Genomic DNA, 21,532 nt, shown 5'->3' with positions numbered 1-21,532 from the left:
TAACAACGAATACTTTCACAGCATTTATTAATCTTGGTTGATATTTTAACACAAAACTTTTGATTTTAAGTGTTAATATCATGAATGACCACTGAAAATGGTTAACAACTAACATAACCAAAGATTAATACTGTAAACAATTAATGCCTAATGGGTTTACTAACGTTAACAAATGTAACTATTATAAAGCGCTACCAATATTGTTTTTGGAAAACATTTTTTTTTTCTACAGTAATAGTTTTACCCATGACTGTTGTAGGGCAAGTTTTATTTTTTAATTTTATGGAGGATTAGGGTTTAGTAACCACGGTTTTACTTTAGATTAACCTTGTGATTTCTTTAGCTTACTATAGTAAAATCAAAACCACAAAATTATTACCATAGTTTGCCTCATCCAAGTGGCAAATACAAAAATTTAAACCTTCAAATAGCCAATTAATACAAAAGTAGCTTAAAAACAGTTTAATCAAAATGTTACAATATTTTTACATTTCATGAAAAATTTGAATGGAAACAGTAAAGTCACACAAGCCAAATCTACTTTACATACAAGACATTATCTTCAGGATGGAAGAATTTCCTGGTGTCTTAGTCCTTAATCCATTCAAATATTTCATATAGATTTCTAAATAGGAGTCAATTTCATATATTCGTTACAATATGCTTAGCACTTTAAAAAGGTACTGCACATTAAACTTCACCTAAAGCAAACTTAAAAAAAAAAAAAAAAGAAAAGAAAAAAGGTGAAATTAAATAAACTCATGGGGAAAGAGAACACTAACAAAAGAAACTGTCGCATGTACAACTTGTACCTAAACCAGCAGAGCATAATTACAACATTCACATTTAATTAATTGACACTCCCCTTTTCAGAAGATGGGGACACGTCTCAAAACAGTAAGGGAGCAAAAGGGTCAGGGGTCACTGTACAGTTATAGATTACTAACTTTCTGGAATGTCCTAGAAACGCTCTGGCAAAATAGATTTAAGCAATGAAAACAGTACATTCAATAACAACCGATTTAATCATTAAATTTCATTCTCTTTCCTTGTGGCCTGTCCCCAAATCCACCTCGTCCTCCTGAAAAAAAAAATACATAAAATTCAAAGTTAAATACATAGTATGGTAGCATCAAATCAAGTTATCAAATGACAACTCCTAGGTTGACTCTTACCTCGACCTCCTCTTCCTCCCCTGAAGCCACCTCCTCGTCCACCCCCTCGGCCACCGAAACCACCCCGTCCACCGCCTCTGCCACCAAAACCACCTCGTCCGCCTCCTCGTCCGCCAAAACCACCCCTACCACCCCCTCGGCCTCCCTCGCCCTTGGGCTTGGCGTAGTCCAGAGTCACTTTGTTTCCATCGATCTCGCCGTCATCCATTGCTTCTTTGGCTGCCTTGCAGTCTTCTTCACTGTCAAAGTCTACAAAACCAAATCTAAAAGGAAAAACAGTATCCAGTGTGTGAAACGGCTACAATTTATAGATCTGGAGAGTAAATGAGAGAATTTAAATTTTTGGGTGAATTCAAAATCTCACATCAGACATCTTACTATAGTGGAAGCACCCAGTGTAAATGCAAATTTAAATCCACTCATGTGAATTCATACACCACCACAGCATTGACAGGGAGGAGCTCATGAGAAAAAGAGAGAAAAAAAAACCCTACCCTTTCGATGATCCAGTTTCTCTGTCTGTGGCAATTCTGGCAGCAACTGCGCCATCAAACGAGTCTTTCAGCATCTGATCTGTGGTGTCTTCTGACAAACCTTTGACAAACAGGGTTTTTGTAGCTCCTGCAAGAGGAGAGAATGCAGTTAGCGATGACTGGGATTTGGGCTGGGCATTATTCAAAATTCCCAACATATATTTGCCATATCTTTTGCAATTTAAACTTACACGATTAATATCGTGATTTGACTGGATTTATTTCATTTAGTCTTATAGTTTCCTAATGACCGCATAAGAGTTAGTTTTACAATCCTTCAGGCTTGTTTATATGGACACCAGAAAGATGTTTATTGCAGTTAAGTGGCACTCACGTTTACATGCACTACAAGAGAAGTACTCGTTACCAGTGTACACGCGACACTGGTCAGTGTGCCGGTTTCTCCACAGCAAAATTATTCCTGTCCGACACTAGTACAAATAATGAACATGACAGTGGGGCCTGGGTAGCTCAGAGAGTAAAGATGCTGACTACCACACCTGGAGTCGTGAGTTCGAATCCCAGGGCGTACTGAGTGACTCAAGCCAGGTTTCCCAAGCAACAAAATTGGCCCGGTTGCTAGGGAGGGTAGAGTTACATGGGGTAACCTCCTCATGGTCGCTATGTGGTTCGCTCTCAGTGTGGCACATAGCGAGTTGTGTGTGGATTGTGAAGCCTCCACACGCGCCATGTCTCCGTGGTGACGCGCTCAAGCCATGTGATCAGATACGTGGGTTGACGGTCTCAGACACGGAGGCAATTGAGATTCATCCTCCGCCACCCGGATTGAGGCGAGTCACTATGCCAACACGAGGACTTAAGAGCGCATTGGGAATTCCAAATTGGGGAGAAAGGGAATAAATAAATAAAAAATAATGAACATGACTTGAGGATGAGACCTGCCGCACTGAAATAGTGCGCAGCATTAGTGGGGTTTCCCTCTTATGTCGTGCTCCACGATTCTACAAGTGCACAAACCTATATGAATGCAACTTATGCATTTACATGGCCACATGAGCCACATTCTCTGGCAGAAACCTAGGTGGCAAAAACCCTGGAAGTTTAAGTGCTTGTAAACAGGGTCATTGTATCAAGACTAAGAAAGCATTAAGAACCCTGATAAATAAATATTTTGCATATAGTCAGAAGACTGAATCTATAGAGCCAAGGCCAAACTAGGACTGAAAAGGCTCAAATTGAGCAAGTCTAATTGTGCGCACCCGAGTTTCCTCTTCCTCGGTCTTCTCTGCTCTGACTGAACTCCAGTCGGATAGTTCTGCCTTCGACCTCGGTGTTGTTACATGACTCCAGTGCTTCCTTGGCATCCTCCACACTCTCAAACTCCACAAATGCAAACCTGGAATGAGAGGAAATTAACACTTCCATACGTACCAATTTCAAATCAATATAACCCAGACATATTTTGTGAACACTTTGTATACACACAGTGTTAAAAATTGTACTCACCCCTTTGTCCTGCCCTTGCTCTGTGGTACTCTGACAGCCACAGCCTTCTCAAACACACTCTGGAGAGATTCCTCACTTGCACTGAATGCTAGATTGTTTACCACAAGGATTTTGCTTGAACCACCAGCTAAACAGTGGGAAATACAAGAGAGCAGTTGGCATTAAAGTCTGCAACCAGACCCCAACCCCGAGAACCCGATGGGTTCGGGTCAGTTTTTCCAGTAGGACTTCGGGTTCGGTCGAGTTTATAATGAAAAAATAAACAGGCTTAGCAAACTTGTTTCGTGCAAGTGCTCACTCAGACACGCATGAACGGACGAGTTAGGGGCAGTTCCCACTGAATGCGTTTTTGCGCACTTCTGTTCCGTTTTCTCATTGTTTAAACATGCTGGACAAATGTAATTTGCACCGTCTCGCTTTTTCTTCAGTGTCTCGCACAGGACCGGAATATTTTAACCCTTGTGTTGTGTTCATATTTTTGTTATTCAGCCAGTGTTCATGGGTCTGGTGGACCCGCTGCATTTTTGGGTTTTTAATTCAACACAAACAATTTTATGTTAAAATACTCAACAGATGTTTACTTAATCCCAATTACAAGCAATGTAAACAGCATATATGGTTAATATTTGCCCTTTACCTTTGTTAGATCACATTTATGAATTAAAGTGCCACTCGTTTTTTGTTCGTTTTTTAATAAAATGTAATAGAGAAAATCAATAAGATATGAGTGGAAAAAATTCAACAAATTTACAAATGAAGCAAGGTTTTTCATAACTATTGATTTTTATTTATTTGAACTTCAATAGAAATGTAACCTATTCAGGTCAGTTTACACAACACAAGCTGAACACATACAGTAACCATGTCAGTCTAGATGACACATCAGCCCCAATGAACACACTGCCTTTTCATACCAGCCTATACAACACGAGGGGCAGAGTTTTACTGTGTGTGTGTTGCATATGTACTTCTTGCACTTGATGCACGTATATTGTGTTTTTCTGTCCATCATGGGTCCACACTCTTCGCAGCACTTTTTGTTGCTGCTGGCTGCAACCTAGTATAATGAAAAGATCAGGAATTTTACTAATACCTCTCTCTCTTGCAAGGCATGAGTGTCAGACATATACTGCAACAGCATCACACACTTCAGGTTCTGCAGATGGTGGTTCTGCAGGTCAGGTGGATGGGGCACCAGCATTCTCCTCCTGAATCCTTCTCATGATGGCTGCAGAGCCTGGGGTTCTTGGAACATGTTGTCTTCTCTGGATTTGAGGTCTCACCAGTGCCTTTCCCAGTTCCTCGTGAAAGAGGCATCTCCTCTGGAGCTTCCCTCTGTTCCAGTTTGGGTTCAGTGCCATCCAGATGACAAAGGTGTTGTACGCTGAGATGTCCAATATGTCAAAGAATATTACCAGTGGCCAGCGTAGGGTCCTCCTTTTGCAGCTGTAGGCAGTCACCAGCTTGTCCATCTTGTCCACCCCTCCTTTTGTGGCATTATAATCCATGATGATCTCTGGTTTTTGATGCTCCTGGCCACAGATTCTCCCATCCCTGCGCAGTGTACTCATGAGTACCACATTCTTGCCTTTCTTTGGCATATCGGATACCAGGGACGTGTCAGCCGTGTACACAAACTTGGAAGACAGGCCTGTTCTTTGTAGTCAGCAGTTGGGGAGGGAGCACAGACTTGTTTTACCGTATCGTTCCCACCATGGTCAGCTTCCTCTTTGAGCTCCTGTCCCAGCTTGTGCGAGGTAAAAAAAAAAAAAAAATTGTCGCATGTGATGTTGTGTCCACTGAGTCATGTCCAGGATAACTCTCATTCCTTGATTGTTCTCAGGAGGCTCCTCCATCAGGTTTCCCTTTGTAGACTTGTAAGTTCCAAGCATATGATGAAGTGGCATCACAGGCAGCCCAGATCTTTATTCCATATTTTGCAGGTTTAGATGGTATATACACTGCCTAACGGGGCAGCGGCCCCAAAATGGCATCAGCTGCTCAATGGTGACATTAGGCCCAGGGTTGTGAAACGGGGAGGCAGTGCACCCACTTGTCCCACACTGTCCTGATGGCAGCTAACTTGTCTCTCCGCCGTCAAGCTGGTCTGTCGTATCAGTTATCAAAGCAGATAATCCTGGAAATTATGTGGAAGTTTTCCAGAGAAATTTTTGCACGGTAAAGTTCTCTGCCAGTTTCTACATCCCACAGGGATTCTGTGGATTCCACTTTGGACCTGAAAACTCCAGCAAGGATAAGAACCCCAAAGTAGGCATAAATGGGTTTTGTCCATTACTTCCACCTCTCTCCAAAAACACGCGTTCCTTCTAAATTAGTGCAATCCAGAATAATTTTCTGGATGGAATCTGGGATGAAAAGTTCAAAAGACGACTTCTGGTTGCATCCTTATCACACTGGCAGCCATGCGGGGTGGCTTATTTCTCAGGCAAGACCACCATTCAATTTCACAATTTTTTTGACATCCATATTTCTTCACTGCTGACGGGCTTGTTCTGGTCCTGGAGCTGGCTGCTGATGGGCTGGTCCTGGGGCTTGTCTTCTTTTTGGAACTAGCTGATGCTCAACCTCATCCTCTTCTTCAAAGTCACTGTCAGACTCTGAATTTTCAGAAATGAAATTTTCTGAAACCTCTTCCTCTACATCAAAAGCTTCTCTCTCTTACAAAATCAACTGCAAGGCCCTCTGAGCAGCAAATCTTTTCCCCATCTTGATCAGTTGTGATAAGAACCACACTGGCAAAGCTATATTTATTGTGTCCCGCCCCCAGTTTGCAGCTGGAATTGAGTATAAAAAGATTGGTTCCCGCAAGACAGAGTAAAATGTGCTGGAACGTGAGAGCAGACGGTGATGGTGCTTGAATTTTGCAACGATGTTGCAACCTTGTGTGGGAACGGCAGGGGCAGAAACACAAAACTCTCACACACACACACACACACACACACACTAACAGCAGGCCCAGACAGGAGGACAGAGTGAAGGTACACAGGACCTACAATTTCCACACTTTTATTAGCCCCGGGTCCAGTGGACCCGAACATCTTGTATGTAATATAAGATGTGTAGGGGGGTTTACAATATGTGGTCATTGAAAATGTGTTCTGATATATGGTCACAGAAAATGAGCCAAGGCCAATGAGTCGGAGTTTCAAAAAAATAATCATACTATTTTTCTTTTGATAAAAAAAAAAAAAAATAAACTGGTCCCACAGACCCGAACACCATGCAAGGGTGTCAAGTTAAAAAGGACTTATATTTTCAAAAATGCATGTTGAGACACCTGTGCTCTGTTTCTTTTTGAGCTAGGTCTAGATTTTTTTTTTTTTTTTTAAAGCACAGTTGTCACAAAGATTCAACGTTCTGAAAAAGTTCAGGCTGCATAGAGGGTACTGTTGCATGGTTTCGTATTATTGCAGATTGTTCTGCACCAAGTGAAGTTTCAGTGCATAAACGGCAAGGCAATGTTTTTTCCCTTCTGCTCGTGTACTGAAGTGCTGCCGTGCCTTATGAAAACTGTATGTTTACTGTTTCAGTACTGTTACGAATGTTGCCTATATGCTTACATAAAATATAGCCTATTGCAAGGAGAAGAAATCTTGATAGTAAGCAATTTCAGGTTCGGGTCGGGCTTAAAATCTGACTGTATTGTTCGGGCCGGGTAGGGCCATATGGTCTCGGGTTTCATTTTAAGGACCGTGCAGACCGCTAGTTGGCATACATGCTAAATACAAATTTAAAAAGCACAATAACAATTTTTTTTACATACATACGGCCAAAAGTTTGGAATAATGTACAGATTTTGCTGTTTCAGAAGGAAATTGGTATTTAAATTTACCAAAGTGGCATTCAACTGATCACAAACTATAGACTGCACCATCACTAATTGAAAAAAGTAATTTAACAAATCTAGACAGGCCCCATTCCCAGCAGCCATCACTCCAACACCTTATCCTCGAGTATTTCTCGTTTCTTGAGTATTCCATTCTAAATTGCAAATTTGGTATTGAAACTCAATCACTGTTTTGAGGTATGAAGGCTATACAATGCTTGACATTGCCAAAAAACTGAAAATTTCATTCAAAAGGTGTACACTACAGTCATCGAAGACAAAGGACAACTGGCTCTCACAAGGACAGAAAGAGATGTGGAAGGCCAGATGCACAACTAAACAAGAGGATAAGTACATCTGAGTCTCTAGTTTGAGAAATTGATGCCTCACATGTCCTCAGCTGACAGCTTCATTGAATTCTACCCGTTCAACACCAGTTTCATGTACAACAGAAAAGAAAAGGCTCAGGGTTGCAGGCCTTATGGGAAGAATTGCAAAAAAAAGGCCACTTTTGAAACAGAAAAACAAAAAGGCTAGAGTGGTCAAAGAAACAGACATTGGACAACAGATAATTGGAAAAGTGTGTTATGGATCTTAACCCCATTGAGCTTTTGTGGGTTCAGCTAGACTGTAAGGTGCGCAATAAGTGCCCGACAAGACAGCCACATCTATGGCAAGTGCTACAGGAAGCGTGGGGTGAAATGTCACCGAGTATCTGGACAAACTGACAGCTAGAATGGCAAAGGATCTGCAAAGCTGTCATTGCTGCACGTGGAGGATTTTTTGATGAGGTTCTGAACATTTTCTCTCAAATTGTAATAGTAATTTTTCCACGTTATTAATGTCCTGACTATACATTGTGATCAGTTGAATGCCACTTTGGTGACTAAAAGTACCAATTTCTTTCCATAAGAGCAAAATCTGTACATTATTCCAAAACTTTTGGCCCCCCAGTATGTGTGTGTGTAATATATATAAAGCCAGACACAATTGACTGCTGAGCAACTTACCTGATGCTCTGCTGCCCTGACGACTTTTTTCTCCTGTGAAATCTATCATGATTGCACGTCCCTGAACTTCTGCCCCTTGTGTTTCTTCCAACACCTTCTCTGCAATAGCCTCAGTCTTGAACTCGAGGTAGGCAATTCTGTCCCAAAAAAGGAGGTGGTCAGCCAAATTTTTTATTTTTAAATACAGATGTCACAAACAGTAATGGCTTGTCCTTACCCTCTGCTTGAACCACTGTTGCCCATTGGAATTCTGATATCGATAGCCTGGTCAAAGACTTCCTTCAATTCATCTTGCGTTATGGAGTATGGAAGGTTCTTTACAAACAAAGTGCGTGCATCTCTCTCTGAGAGAAAAAAAAAAAAAAAAAAACATTTACGTTGACATATGTAAGCTTAATGTTTTACGCACCACATGTCGATCGCTCCAGATCAGCACTTGACTATCTTTAAACCCACACGAGAGTTCAGGAAGGTAAGAAGCTTTCAACATTTCTGGACATGGCTGGATTTACATTTAACATGGAAGTTCAATCACTCTAATTACCTTTCTTGTTTTCCTGCGAGTTCTCTTTGCTTCTGGCTCTGTCGAGTTTCAGCGGTTGGCCCATCAACTTATTACCGTTAAGTGCTAAAGCCTTCTGCAACTCTTCTTCTGTTGCAAAGTCAACGTAGCCAAACTTCCTACCAAAACAAGATGTAGCCACTGTCTTAACATTTATCAGCTCTTGAATAAGTCAACAAGAAATGACACTGGCAACACGTTTTGTTGTTTTTGAATATCTTCACAGATGTAAAATATGTAGGGCATGGCTTGATTTTATCTAGGGTTCGGCATTTTGTCTACGAGTACTCTGACTAATTTCTCGAAGGGCAATGACATGTACATAACTGTATATATAATAACATGCCTGACAAATGTCATTGGCTGCTGCAGGCTGCATTGCGTACTGTTCCAGTGTATCGTCTTCATTATTATAGGCTGTTATAAAATGTACAAAAGATTGCATAATCAAAATATAATGCATCATATTTTGTCATTATGTGTAGATTCGCTGCCCAATTCAATGAATGTGCACAACGCACGTCTGTCTGTTCTTCAGGTTACCATAGTAATTTTAGTAAGCGTGCGCCAGTTTTTTTAGTAACTGTCTGAACAGTCTATTTTCAAATCGCGGTTGGATTAACAGGAGACGCCATAACCATGAAGTTTTTATTATGAGTTGGAAGTTCAGTTTTGAAGATGCGTTCCATTTAGCTGCGCTCTGTCTAGCTATTTGAAACACTCGCCTGCTGTACATGCACCGAGTCCACTGCCACACACCTGGTGTGTGCGTGTGTCCCCAAGTGCTCGCTCCTGTGGGGAAAGCAGCGATGCTCCTTATTGGTGTTCCTGTGATGATTCAAGAAGCGTTCCATTCAACTCGGAATCTTCAACTCCCATTTGTCGAGATGCAGGTGTTACGTCACCCAGGGCAGGGAGGTGTATAGACAGTGACATTCATTCACTTTTATTGAATAATATCCATTAACAAGTCAAAGTTCTTACATTAAATTAGGGCTGCACGATAATGAAGATGATAATCTCGATTATTTTGCTCAATTTTAATTATGATTATTCTGTTATTTGTAAACTTTAATTACAGGGCTGCACAATTTGAACAATACATACTGTTGCCACTGCTTAGATCTTGATTCTAAAAGAATAAAATTAGTCCATGAACAAAATTAAACAGTAGCTCTCATTTTAAACAAGTTGTTAGAACTGCAAACTAGTAAGTGATTCCTTTTGACCAAAATTAAGGCATGTTTTGCCCATTCTTTACCACTAATAGAAACGGTTACTTCGGTCTTTTACACTTGCATCCTCTTAAGATCCATTCTTTAAATTAGTTTTATTATTAAAATTATTATATATTATAATATTAATATATTTCTGTAAGAATTGCTATTTAGTCTCAAGTGTCTATTTTGAAGGAAGCTTAATTATTTTAACAAGCCTTTTATTTTGAATAAAGACAGTGTTGTTTCTGTGTGTTACCAGCGAAGGTGACAGTGGCATTGTGCTCCTTCCATACATTGAGAAATGCTCTCATCTCTTCGTCGCTCCACACAACCCTGGTGCCATGGGGTTACTTTAGATTTGTTACACACTAGGGGGCCTGGGTAGCTCAGTGGTAAAATACACTGGCTACCACCCCTGGAGTTCGCTAGCTCACATCCCAGGGCATGCTGAGTGACTCCAGCCAGGTCTCCTAAGCAACCAAATTGGCCGGTTGCTCGGGAGGGTAGAGTCACATGGGGTAAACTCCTCATGGTCACTATAATGCGGTTAGCTCTCGGTGGGGCGCGTGGAGAGTTGAGCGTGGTTGCCGCGGTGGATGGCGTGAAGCCTCCACACGTGCTGTGTCTCCATGACAACGCGCTCAACAAGCCACGCGATAAGATGCGCGGGTTGATGGTCTCAGACGCGGAGGCAACTGGGATTCGTCCTCAGCCACCCGGACTGAGGCAAATCACTACGCGACCACGAGGACTTAAAAGCACATTGGGAACTGGGCATTCCAAATTGGGAGAAAAGGGGGGAGGGAATCCACAAAAAGATGTGTTACACTTGTATTGGCCAAATATATTTGGAATTGGGCAAATGCGCAAATGAGGTAAATGCGAAGCGCTTTAAAATAACCCGGTCAGCGCACGCTAGCGATATGCACAAACCGAACTGCATAAAATCTACAAAGCACGAGATGGAATTAATTTCACGTGCAAAAGTTTTGCAGAGACATGTGTTCAAAACAATTACACTTGATTAATATAATGATAGCATTGCAGCGTCGTATCAGTTTGATTGCAATGACATGTCTCTGACAATCAATGTAACCTTCAAAACCACAACGTAATCAATCTCAAAATTAAAAATAAATCCCTTCTGACACGTGTTTAGTTGTCAGGTAACGGTCACTGAATTTCAAATTAAGTGAGAAGTCACATGCGTGATCACCATCGCTTTCATGATCGATCATTGCTATTTTATCCATCAGGAATTGACTGGAAGGTGAAGCAGCCATTCCATATCAGAATGAAGCCAACACTTGAAGGTCAAAATGCAACCTCCATTGTATTTCCTTGAATCCCAACTGCAATACATTTTGGTGAAAGACTACAAAGACAAATACTCCGGTTTAAAATATTGTGCACCAACGAGACCAGGAATGTGTGTTAAACAAATAGGGATAGTTTTGATTTCATGTACAAAATGACCTCAGCACAACTGTCACACCAATAACAAACACAAATAAAAAGGAGCCGTTGCATTTGTCCTTACTTAGATCCACCAAGACGCACATCCTGAATTTCAAGGTCCTCCTTTGAGAAGAACTTTGTGACTGCTGATTTGATTTCATCAAAGTCTTTATTAGGGTTCAAGTTGCCCATGAAGAGACTGAAGCCTGAAAAATCAAAACAAAAGTTCACCCTAACAAGCCCATAAAATATAAAAAAAAAAGTTTTATTTATAAACCAATCAGAACTGAAAAAGGTGACATCACATGAATCAGTATTAAGTCCCTTGTTGATCATCATTTAGTGGTTAAGTGCCCCAATGAATTCCAATACGTGGAATTGTAGGCCTCACCTTCTCCTTCCGTTTTAGCTTTCTTGGCTGGAGGGGTTCCCTTTTCTTTTTTTGCATCGGCTTTCCTTTTTGCTGGAGTTGTGGGTTCTTCTGAAAAACAAGCACCATGGGAATTATGAACAAATACAAACGTGATTGCACAAAATGCATTCCAGAATTTTATTGGAATACTTCAGCCAAAAATTCTGCCATTCACTCATCATTATTCTGTTCTAAACACAAATAACATTTTCTTTCGTAGAACTCTGGTATTTATTTATTTATTTATTTTTTTTTTTAGAAGAATGGTTGTTCAATGTACTGGTTCTTTTCCTTATAATCAAAGTTCCAAAATAACCAGAAAGCATCATAAAAAAATGCTCCATACAACTTGTCTGCTATGTATTAAGCTGCAACAAGCCAAAAAGTAATTATCTGAAAGCTCCAAAATGGACTAAGTAAAGGCGTGTCAATTTTGGTCACTAGTTCTTGTGTTTAATGTGACTGAATGTGTAGCATCAAGTTTAAATGAGTGGAGTTTGCAAGTAATACAGTTGTCATATTTAGCACACCCATCTCATTAATCGGTAAACCATTTTTTCAATATGGTTGTGATAACATGTACAAAACAAACTAACTCCCGTGCATCAAACAGGTTCTATTTGTTCATTACTTACGGTATTAAATACACATTTTCAAAATACCTTGTGTGATTACCTATGCGTTAGAGAGGGGGTACGCAAAAGGATGTTTAATGTTTGGAGGGGTATGGCACTGTAAAAATTTTGGGAACCACTTGTGTAGGAGAAGCCCAAGAAAAAGCTTGATGACAGAATTACTATGGATAACAATCTGCATTTGTTATATGTGGCTGAGTGCGACCGCTGATGACAATGTTTAGATCAGCATGATGATTTGTTAGTTCTTCAGTATAAGTTCATTGTTCACTTGAACAGAACACAAGAGTCAGCCACGGTGACAGGATGATTATTTTCTAACCATTTTGATGTGCTTTTTCAGGTACTAGAACCATTAACTCAGCAGGGAGTGAAGGGATTAACGACATCCCGCTGGCAGACACTACATGCTTGACTGTCCAAGTACCTATTTGTTTTAATCACATGGAAAAAATGGGACGGGATATACAACACGAAAAGGAGAATTTCTTAAAAGAGAAAGCTATGAGGACAAGTAAACAAATTTGTGTGAACTTTTCTGTTAATATGAATGACAAACCTAAAGCTATTAAACCAGTCATACCTTCTTCCTCATCATCATCTTCCTCCTCAGATTCTTCCTTAGCCTTCACCATTCCCGCTTTTTTGGCAGAGGCTTTAGGTGCAGGTGTCGTGTCCATTTCCTCTTCTTCTGAATCTGTGGGAACCAATCAAATGAAGTTGAATGTTTCTCAAGACCATGCCAGCATCTATGGCTATTTTCATGGTAAAAACCAGGTTAAAAATAGTAAAAAATAAAACCAATATGTTTAAGACCATTTTTACTAAACTCAAACTAAATTCAGATAAACTTTACCTTTGAAAAGGTTAACAAAATTGGAGTATGCTGAAAAAAATAATTTATAGAAGCAAAGATGCAAACGTCAGGTCCACAGTGTCATCAAATACTTTCTGTATTAAGTCCCTTGTGGTTCATCACATGTGCATCTCGAAAAGGAAAGACAAATGTCAAATACAACAACTGCTCATATTCACAAACCATCATCGTCGTCGTCGTCATCATCCAGTTCCTCTTCAGCTGTGGGTGCTTTAGCCACGGGTTTAGCCTTTTTAGGAGGTGGGGCCTCTTCCTCTTCAGACTCATCTACAGGGACACATAAAAAAGGTTTTTTACATACAAACATACACACACTTTCCAAAATTACATTTAGGCAGCAAATTTGTAGCTTGCTTGACATTAAGCCCTACTTTACAGAAATATATATTTTTAAATAAAAAGGCAAAAGAAATGTCAAAAAGGACCAGTGCAAGAAAGCTCTTGATATTCCTCTGGACTACTGGTTTTATGAAATGAATGCCAGAATGTTAAACAAACAGGATGAGCCACACTGAAGTTGCTATAAAAATTGTTATAAACCTCTGTGGTGGAAAATTTGTTTACTCTGATAAATAAATGTTTTTCTCATTGATTTCTTTCGTTTTTAGAAAACGATAGCAACAGCAATATAGCACCAGAGTCTGTCCATTATAGTGATTTTACCATGAGTAAGTGGTTTTTAGGCATTACGTTTGACTTTGTATCAAAGACGACACTAACCATAACATGCAAAGAACCAAAATGGCAGTGGCATCAACAGTTAAAGGTGGTTTAATAGTTTGATATGCCATTTTATTTTAGCCACTGTTACCTGAAGCACCTTCTCTGCTCTTAAACATTCTGCTAGAACATGGGTGAATTTATGAGTTAACGTGACTAATTTGTGGGTTTTGGCATTATTAAGGCTGCCATAGAAATGCGTTAATTCCCCAGTTTCAGGACGTGAACAGCACGAGTTGTCATGTTGTAATTACAGTAATTTGACACCACATGAATGCAGCATTACAATGAATGTTCAGCATTCAAAAAGCAACTGAAAATGGTGATACTAATATTTGCATACTGGACTGTATTTGGTATACTCTCTGAAGACCAATGCAACATTTCATTTACACAGAACCAAAACTCCATTGCCATTTCCTTCAGGAAACAACAAATCTAGTTTTAAAATGTACAATTTGACTTTAGTACCATCATCGTCGCCATCAGACTCCTCAGCGGATGCAGCTTTCTTTGCAGGTGTGGCTGCAGCTTTGGCAGCCTTCTTGGGTGGTGGTACCTCTTCCTCAGAGTCATCATCACCATCTTTATAAACATGCAGAGCAATTACGTAAATTTATGTGTTTGGTATGTTTCATTGGCTTGACTACTTTGTATTTTCGCAAGTTGTTCCTTAAAACTAAAATATGCATGGCTGGATTGACAATGTGAATGTCTTGTACCGTCATCGTCAGATTCCTCGGCAGGTGCTGCTTTCTTTGCGGGAGTTGCCTTGGCAGGGGTGTTTGCAGCTTTTGCAGCTGTAGGTTTAGCAGGTGTGGCCTTCTTTGGTGGAGGAGCCTCTTCTACAGGAAAGAGTAGAGACTTGCTAAAGCCATACTGTATGATCTGACTTGTAGGTTAGAAAAACCCAAGTGGTCAGGATTGGCAAGTTAGTTCCAGCAGTTAGCCCCTGCTGTTAGATGTCATAACTACACCACTAAGCAGGTAAAAAGCCTGTTTCTCCACATGACGGCCATTCAAAAGTCGCAAGTTATTCAGACGAATATTTGGGCAGCTCTAAAAGGGATAATTCACCCAAAAATGAAAATGTATCATTTACCATTCCAGATGTGTTAGTTTCTTCTGCTGAACACAAATTAAGATTTTAATACATCAGCTCTGCAGTATTACAATGCAAGTGAATGGTGGCCAAAAATCTGAACGTCCAAAAAGTAGATAAAGGCAGCATAAAAGCAATCCATATAACTCCAGTGGTTTAATCCATATCTTCAGAAGCAATATGATAGGTGTGGGTGAGAAACAGATCAATATGTAAGTCCCTTTCTACTATAAACCACAATTTTCACCTTTGTTTTTGGCAATTCCCATTCTTCATGCATAATGCCACCTAATGGGCAGGGAGAATTTAGTTAAAAAAAAAAAAAAAAAAAAAAAAAAAACTTACTGTTTCTCTCCCACAATATTGCTTAAAGATATATGCATTTAACCACTAGAAGCTCCAAAAAGCGTAAAAAAGGCAGCATAAAAATTGCTGGCCACCATTCACTTGCATTGAATGGACCAAAACAGCTGATATATTCTTCTAAAAATATTTGTGTTCATCAGAAGAAATACACATCTGGGATGGCAAGAGGGCGGATAAATTAGAATTAAAATTTTTGGATGACCTTTCTCTTTAACAGCAATAAACGTACTTGTCGCATTAGTGGACCGTGGTCTGGCTTAGTTTCATCGGGACCACAAGGCATCATGACAACGGTTGCCCCATCTTACCGTTTCTACGGTTTAAGTGAGCAACGTGTCAAAACTACGGAGCTGTACACACCACGCTAATTCAATTTTCTCTGCTCTGGGCTCCCCCAATACCCTTATCCCTGACTTTTTTTTTCTTTTTTTTTTTTTTTTTTTACAAAAGTACTATTGCTGCCAACGTGAGTTATAACAACACACACATATCCAGGGTATAACGGTTAAAATTTCTCATGGTTTGATTTGTATCACAGTTTCAGTACGGTATTTGCAGTGTTCAGAAAAAAAAACACATATACATACATACATATATATATATATATATTCCAATGTAAGAATACTCTATTTCGTAACAAACACTTCAACAGGTTTTCCCTTAATAAAAATCATTGTTTTACAGTAACCATAGTTTAACTCGTGTTTGTAGTAAAAACATGGTAACCACAAAATCAACATGGTTACAATATATAGTATAATATATTCTGAGCACCAGGACATCCAGGCACAAGAACAGTTTTTACTAGGGCTGAATGATTTGGACAAATCTAATTGCAATTATTTTTTTAAATTGCAATTTGAACTGCGATAAAAAAAAAAAAAGGGTCATTTCTTTTAACCAAAATTAAACCATGTTTTTCCCCATGCTTTACTGCCGACCGGAAATACTGTTGTAAAAAGGGTGTTAATTTTTTAGTCTTCTAAAACAAACCAAATAAAACAGCGAAACAGAGGGAGGAAAAACAATCACATTGCATCTGTCTCCTTTGTTTAAAAAAAAGAAGAAAAAAAAAGAAAAAAGAAAAAAAAAGGGGAGGGGGGTCCAATTTGTGAAAGGGTCAGATCACTATCATTTTTTTTTTAAACCTAGTCAATTTGAATATTAATGCAATAACAATGATGTAAGGAATTATAGAAATATTATTGTATAATAATTAGCAATATTGCTATAATGCTGCATTATTCAATAGTAATTTAATTTAGTTTGAAAATCGAAGGGACTGAAGGGGCAGACATGGCAGTTTGTAGACGAGAACAGCCTGCTGTGAATGAAATGCTCATCTGCCTTGCTGTCAACAAAAACACACTCTCATGGGGTTATTTTAAATGTGTAAAGTCAATTGTAGCGGCCAAACATATATACTGTATGTGAAATTATGCAAATGTGCAATTGAAGTAAATCAGGGGCACTTTAAATAAGATGGTCACCGCACGTTAGCACACTGAATCGAACGCAGAGTACATCTGTTACTCAGGGCAGCAGATAGATAGAATGTGTGTATGGAGCACAGAGCCATTTTGAAACCACAAGTGTAATACAATGATCCTGTTTACATGTTTTTAAGAAAGCACTACAGACAAACAGCAGTGCACATGGGCGCGCCACAGCGGGAAGCGAATTATTTAAAATCGCAGCCCTTGCAGTTTGATAAATCACACTGGGTCAAATAGCGATTTTGATTTAGTTTCGGTTAATCGTTCAGCGGGAAAAAAAATGTCAGAGAGAAGTGAGGCGTCTGACATAAGTGAGTGTGTGCGAGTTAAAGCAGTGTTTCTCAACTGGTGGGTCGCAGGTCTATTCGGACTGGGTCGCGGACAGCAGGGAAAGAACAATGCCATGGTTCTCCCATTGAAGATATTTCGGCAGCCGCCGAAATGATAGCCTATTTAGGACTGCCGAGGCAGATTTAATGATAATCTCGCAATCAGCTAAAGGCTTCTCATCTGCACTTTCGCACGTGTAACAGAACAAGCTCGCGATCATGATCTACTCCTCTCTGGCGCGCACGCGCAACAACCGGGTTTCCCTCGATATTGCGGAGTGCAGACCTCAAAACTGATGTGACCAATTTCAATTCTAGTGAGACTTTTCTAGTTTAAATCATTATGGAGGAAGTCAATTCGAACCTCTCAAACAGTAGGCAGCCCTGACATGCCAAACAGCACTGAGGAGGCAAAACGCAACACTGTGCTATGCGCTACATTTTTTTTTCATTATAAAAAAATCCTTTACAAAATTGTTTCACGATTTTACATGAGTAAAAGTAACTTATATTTTGACAAAATGTTAGTTTCATATGAAAATCTAAAAGGCAGAATCTTTGACCTCATTTTATATCAACAGTGGCAGTTGTAGTTAAGTTTCAAGATGTGTTTCAGCTAGTACTTATTTTTTTCATAAATACTATAATTTGTTATTATTACTATTATTTAAGACTAGATACACTGACCTAACCATGGTAATGAGCCTTTCCTCCTGTGTAATATGTTCTGTTTGAAATTAGGAAGCAAACAGGATAATAATGGGCTCATAAGTAAATATGCTCTTCAATTTTTAAAAGGGGGGAGAAAACTTCCTGTTGACGTCAACAAAAATTAATGTCACTTAATGCATGTACTTGTACTTGAAAACCATGAACAAAACTATGCAACAAAAGGAAATGCAACCCAGGATACATTAAATACAGGTTATGTTTTTAATATGGTGGGTCGCCACTTGATTTCCAATGTAAAACCTGGGTCTTTTAGCAAAACCAGTTGAGAACCACAGAGTTAAAGGTACAGACAGGAGCAGTCTGGCTGCACTGTCGTGCACCTACAGTATATGTTAATAATCATAGGACATTACTTTAAAAGCTCACACAGCTACTGTTTTTCATTTAGTAGTTAAACATGCTATGCTAACATGTAAACTAACATGCTTTAGTTATAACAAGTTAGTTACATACTATTTTTTTTTTTATCATGTTTATTATAATTCTGTTAGCTTTCTTATTTATTCTATTTTCAAAAGGGAGACTTTTTTTTTTTTTACACATAATTCCATAAAAAAAAAAGCTTCAAGTTTTAATTATAATAAAGCGTTTGTTCAACCAAAAAAAAAAAAAAAAAACTTCCATTTTCACTCCTTTAAGGGTCATTGTGAAAATATCATACCGCTGCAACCTTAGAAATGTAATATTCACTGTTATAATCAAAATATTGCAAGCAAGACAGCGGTTGAATAAAAGTTTGGCCAAAAAAATAAATGCAATGACATGTTGAAAAGTTCTATTTTCACTTGTTAAAAGCTTTAAGAATTTGATTAGACACCATTTTGATGATGAAAATGATTAATTCAAAATAACTAAACTGGCGTGTTTAATAGCACATTATCATATTTTTGCTGTGGTTTCGAAATTGGTATCAAGAACCGTGAAATTTCACTGGTATCGTACCGGCTACTGAGATTTTGGTACCGTAACAACACTAATGGTTACTGTATGGAAACTACAGTATTACGGTTATAAAACTATGGTTAATTGTCTCAAAACCATGATTTCTGCAAAGACAACCATGGTGACAGCAGACATGGTTACTACAATATTACTATAGTAAAACCATGGTTAAATTTTCGTTAGGGTCTTTAACTGGAGAGAAAAAAAAAAAAAAACACTTCTCTAATTACTAAAGAAACATTTTAACTTGATACCTGCACTATTACGCTACATACATCGACAGTGAATTTCAAACTCTACTGCACATTAGAGCCCGACACCGATTTTAGAGGGGAAAAATTCACCGATTACCGATATGGTGGCCGATATATCAGTCGGGCACTACTGCACATATATTCAAATTTCGGAAGCTTTACACCACATAGAAGGAACTTTGTTATTAAAAGGGATACGAGGGATGTTGTGAACAGCAGTGCCAATGCTTACCGACCCGTGTTTATTTTTTCATTTATTCCGAGAACCGCTACACCCCTAATTATATATATATATAAAATTTAATAGCCATACTGACACAATTAAGTTATTATCCAGCCCTTTGCTGGAGAGGAAATGGAGAGATCGGACCTCTTGGAACTTTAACTGAATACCCCTGATAGTGAGCAGTGGTTTTTCCAAGGATGTTTATAATACCAGAAATCAAATTTTGCTTACCAGATTCATCATCACTCTCCTGTTTGGCAGCAGCTTTTCCATTTTTTACTGTTGCTACAGGGGTTGCATTCTTTTTTGTTACAGCTTTGGCTGGTGGTGCCTGCAGAATTTAAAACAATTTAATATCTTAAGTGGAACAGAAACAAATATGTATTACTATGGTTGACTCTTCACCTCTTCCTCATCACTGTCCTCCTCGCTGGACTCCTCTTCCAGTTCTTTAGGAGGTGGAGGGGCCTTTTTCTTGGGAGGTGCTGCTTTTTTGGCTGCCTGAAAAAAAAAAAAAAAAAAAAAAAAGTAAAAACTTGGTTAACATCAGTCAGTAAAACTCCATAAACCATGGTTAACATTCTCTGCTGAAATGGAAAACATTATAATAAAAGTACCCATACAGCAAAGTATGTTATATTACATGTACTTCATGTTAAATCTTAGTGAGAGAGAAAGAGAGAAAAGTGCATTACAGTAATAAGAACGGGGCGATTATATTAAATATAAGCATTATTGCCTTTCACGAAGAATTGTTCAGATCTTACTGTATGTATTTGGATAGAGTCATTCAGCTGTATATTATTTTTTGTTAATACATTTAATAACGTACTTGGCACAGCGTAAAACGGCCAATTTGATTAATATTACTAAAACGATTATAATTGAATGATACTACTATTGAATTGCCTAAATCAAAACATAAAATTACATTAAAACGTCAAAATATGTCGGTTGGTCTCGGGATGATCATTTTAGAAAAGCGCGAGGATTTAAGAGCAAAACTCCCCGCGTGGACTAACCCACATGTGCTTCACGTTACACGTGCAATACCTTCATGCTACCTAACAGAGCACAGCATTTAATAAATACTTCACAATACCAATACGTTGTCCTCATGCAAAAATGTGTCTTTACATTCACTAACAACACGCTGCACGTTTATGCAAAACATTTAAATGTCAGCTCGTGCTCTGCAAAGTCAAAATGGATGCGTTTAGCATCTAGCTACATGGCTAAACAACACGCATGGCAAAATAAATGAGTTATAAAGTATGATCGTAACAGTCTAAAAAAAAACAAAAAAACAAAAAAAAAAACAAATCAAAACGATCAGCATGGTCGGATTTTACTAAATTAAATGTGCTTAATTAAAACAGATTTTTTTTTAATCGCTGTAATTCTTCATGCGTGTCAGTTGAGGCCTGAAAATGAAGCAGCATGGCCATCTTAGATTTATTAAATCATGAAAAAATAACTGATATTTAGATACAATTCCAGAGTTTACAATTCTCTATAAAATTCAATTTGTACTCTGCGATCATACATTTGTAACGCTAGAAAACCAGCATGACCAAACCGCATGTGTTGCGCGTGTAGGCCTGACGAGCATTCTACAGTAAATTCGAGCGAATATTTCGACCGTTAACGTCTTCCTATTTTTAAAGAGACGTCTTAAATAGTGTTAGAAATATTGGCAGATATCTTACCTTGGCTAGCTTCACCATGACTACACGTTGTTTTTGCGGTAAAGCAGATAAATGAGAGAACAGCGCAGCTAATATGTTTCAGCCACACGTGCTTCTCTCAAAAGGATGGACGCCAGCGCTCGAGATATGCTTTTAGTACGTCGAACTAAACACCGCCCACCGAACATTCCGTCCAATGGCGTTTCCCGTATGCAAATGTCGAATTCTTTTGCACCAGCTGGTGTAAAAATCCACCGATACACAAGCTGCAGAGAACTACATGTCCTCCTCGCATGTTGACTGAATACTGTCACCCGGATGGAACCTGACAAATGCCGGAGGGATTTGACAGGTTTAATAGTTTTCACAGCTGTCCTATTAGAGGTAGACATTAAGTAGATGAAAAATGTTATATTTAAATGACAAAGTACGTTATTGGCTTAACTGTGTTTGCGTACAATAATATTATACGTAAAAAAAG

General features: G+C 38.9%; 1 protein-coding gene and 1 non-coding gene across 3 annotated transcripts; both read right to left on the bottom strand.

The window, feature by feature from the left end:
* Positions 1 to 447: 447 nt before the first annotated feature.
* LOC127438180 (nucleolin-like) lies at positions 448 to 21,229 on the bottom strand. Of its 2 annotated transcripts, none has more exons than XM_051693542.1 (17): positions 21,073 to 21,229; positions 19,769 to 19,864; positions 19,595 to 19,694; positions 14,639 to 14,761; positions 14,388 to 14,501; positions 13,359 to 13,463; positions 12,903 to 13,016; positions 11,664 to 11,753; positions 11,355 to 11,478; positions 8,577 to 8,713; positions 8,250 to 8,376; positions 8,033 to 8,169; positions 3,176 to 3,302; positions 2,929 to 3,065; positions 1,670 to 1,796; positions 1,176 to 1,438; positions 448 to 1,081 (listed from the first exon to the last, which is right to left on the bottom strand). In XM_051693542.1, exons 1-17 carry the CDS (start codon positions 21,088 to 21,090, stop codon positions 1,023 to 1,025), a joined length of 1,998 nt encoding a protein of 665 aa, XP_051549502.1. In that variant the 5' UTR covers positions 21,091 to 21,229; the 3' UTR covers positions 448 to 1,022. The 2 variants fall into 2 exon arrangements, with proteins under 2 accessions (XP_051549502.1, XP_051549503.1); XM_051693543.1 differs by having other exon boundaries at positions 11,664 to 11,750.
* Positions 11,549 to 11,619, bottom strand: LOC127438612 (small nucleolar RNA SNORD82). The gene has a single exon (XR_007896770.1). It is a non-coding gene; the product is annotated as a small nucleolar RNA SNORD82 (small nucleolar RNA).
* Positions 21,230 to 21,532: the final 303 nt, after the last annotated feature.

The sequence above is a fragment of the Myxocyprinus asiaticus genome, chromosome 49, assembly GCF_019703515.2.
Source record: "Myxocyprinus asiaticus isolate MX2 ecotype Aquarium Trade chromosome 49, UBuf_Myxa_2, whole genome shotgun sequence".
Lineage (NCBI taxonomy): Eukaryota > Metazoa > Chordata > Actinopteri > Cypriniformes > Catostomidae > Myxocyprinus > Myxocyprinus asiaticus.
The sequence above is the reverse complement of the archived record's forward strand: the minus strand, read 5'-3'. Positions and strand labels throughout refer to the sequence as shown.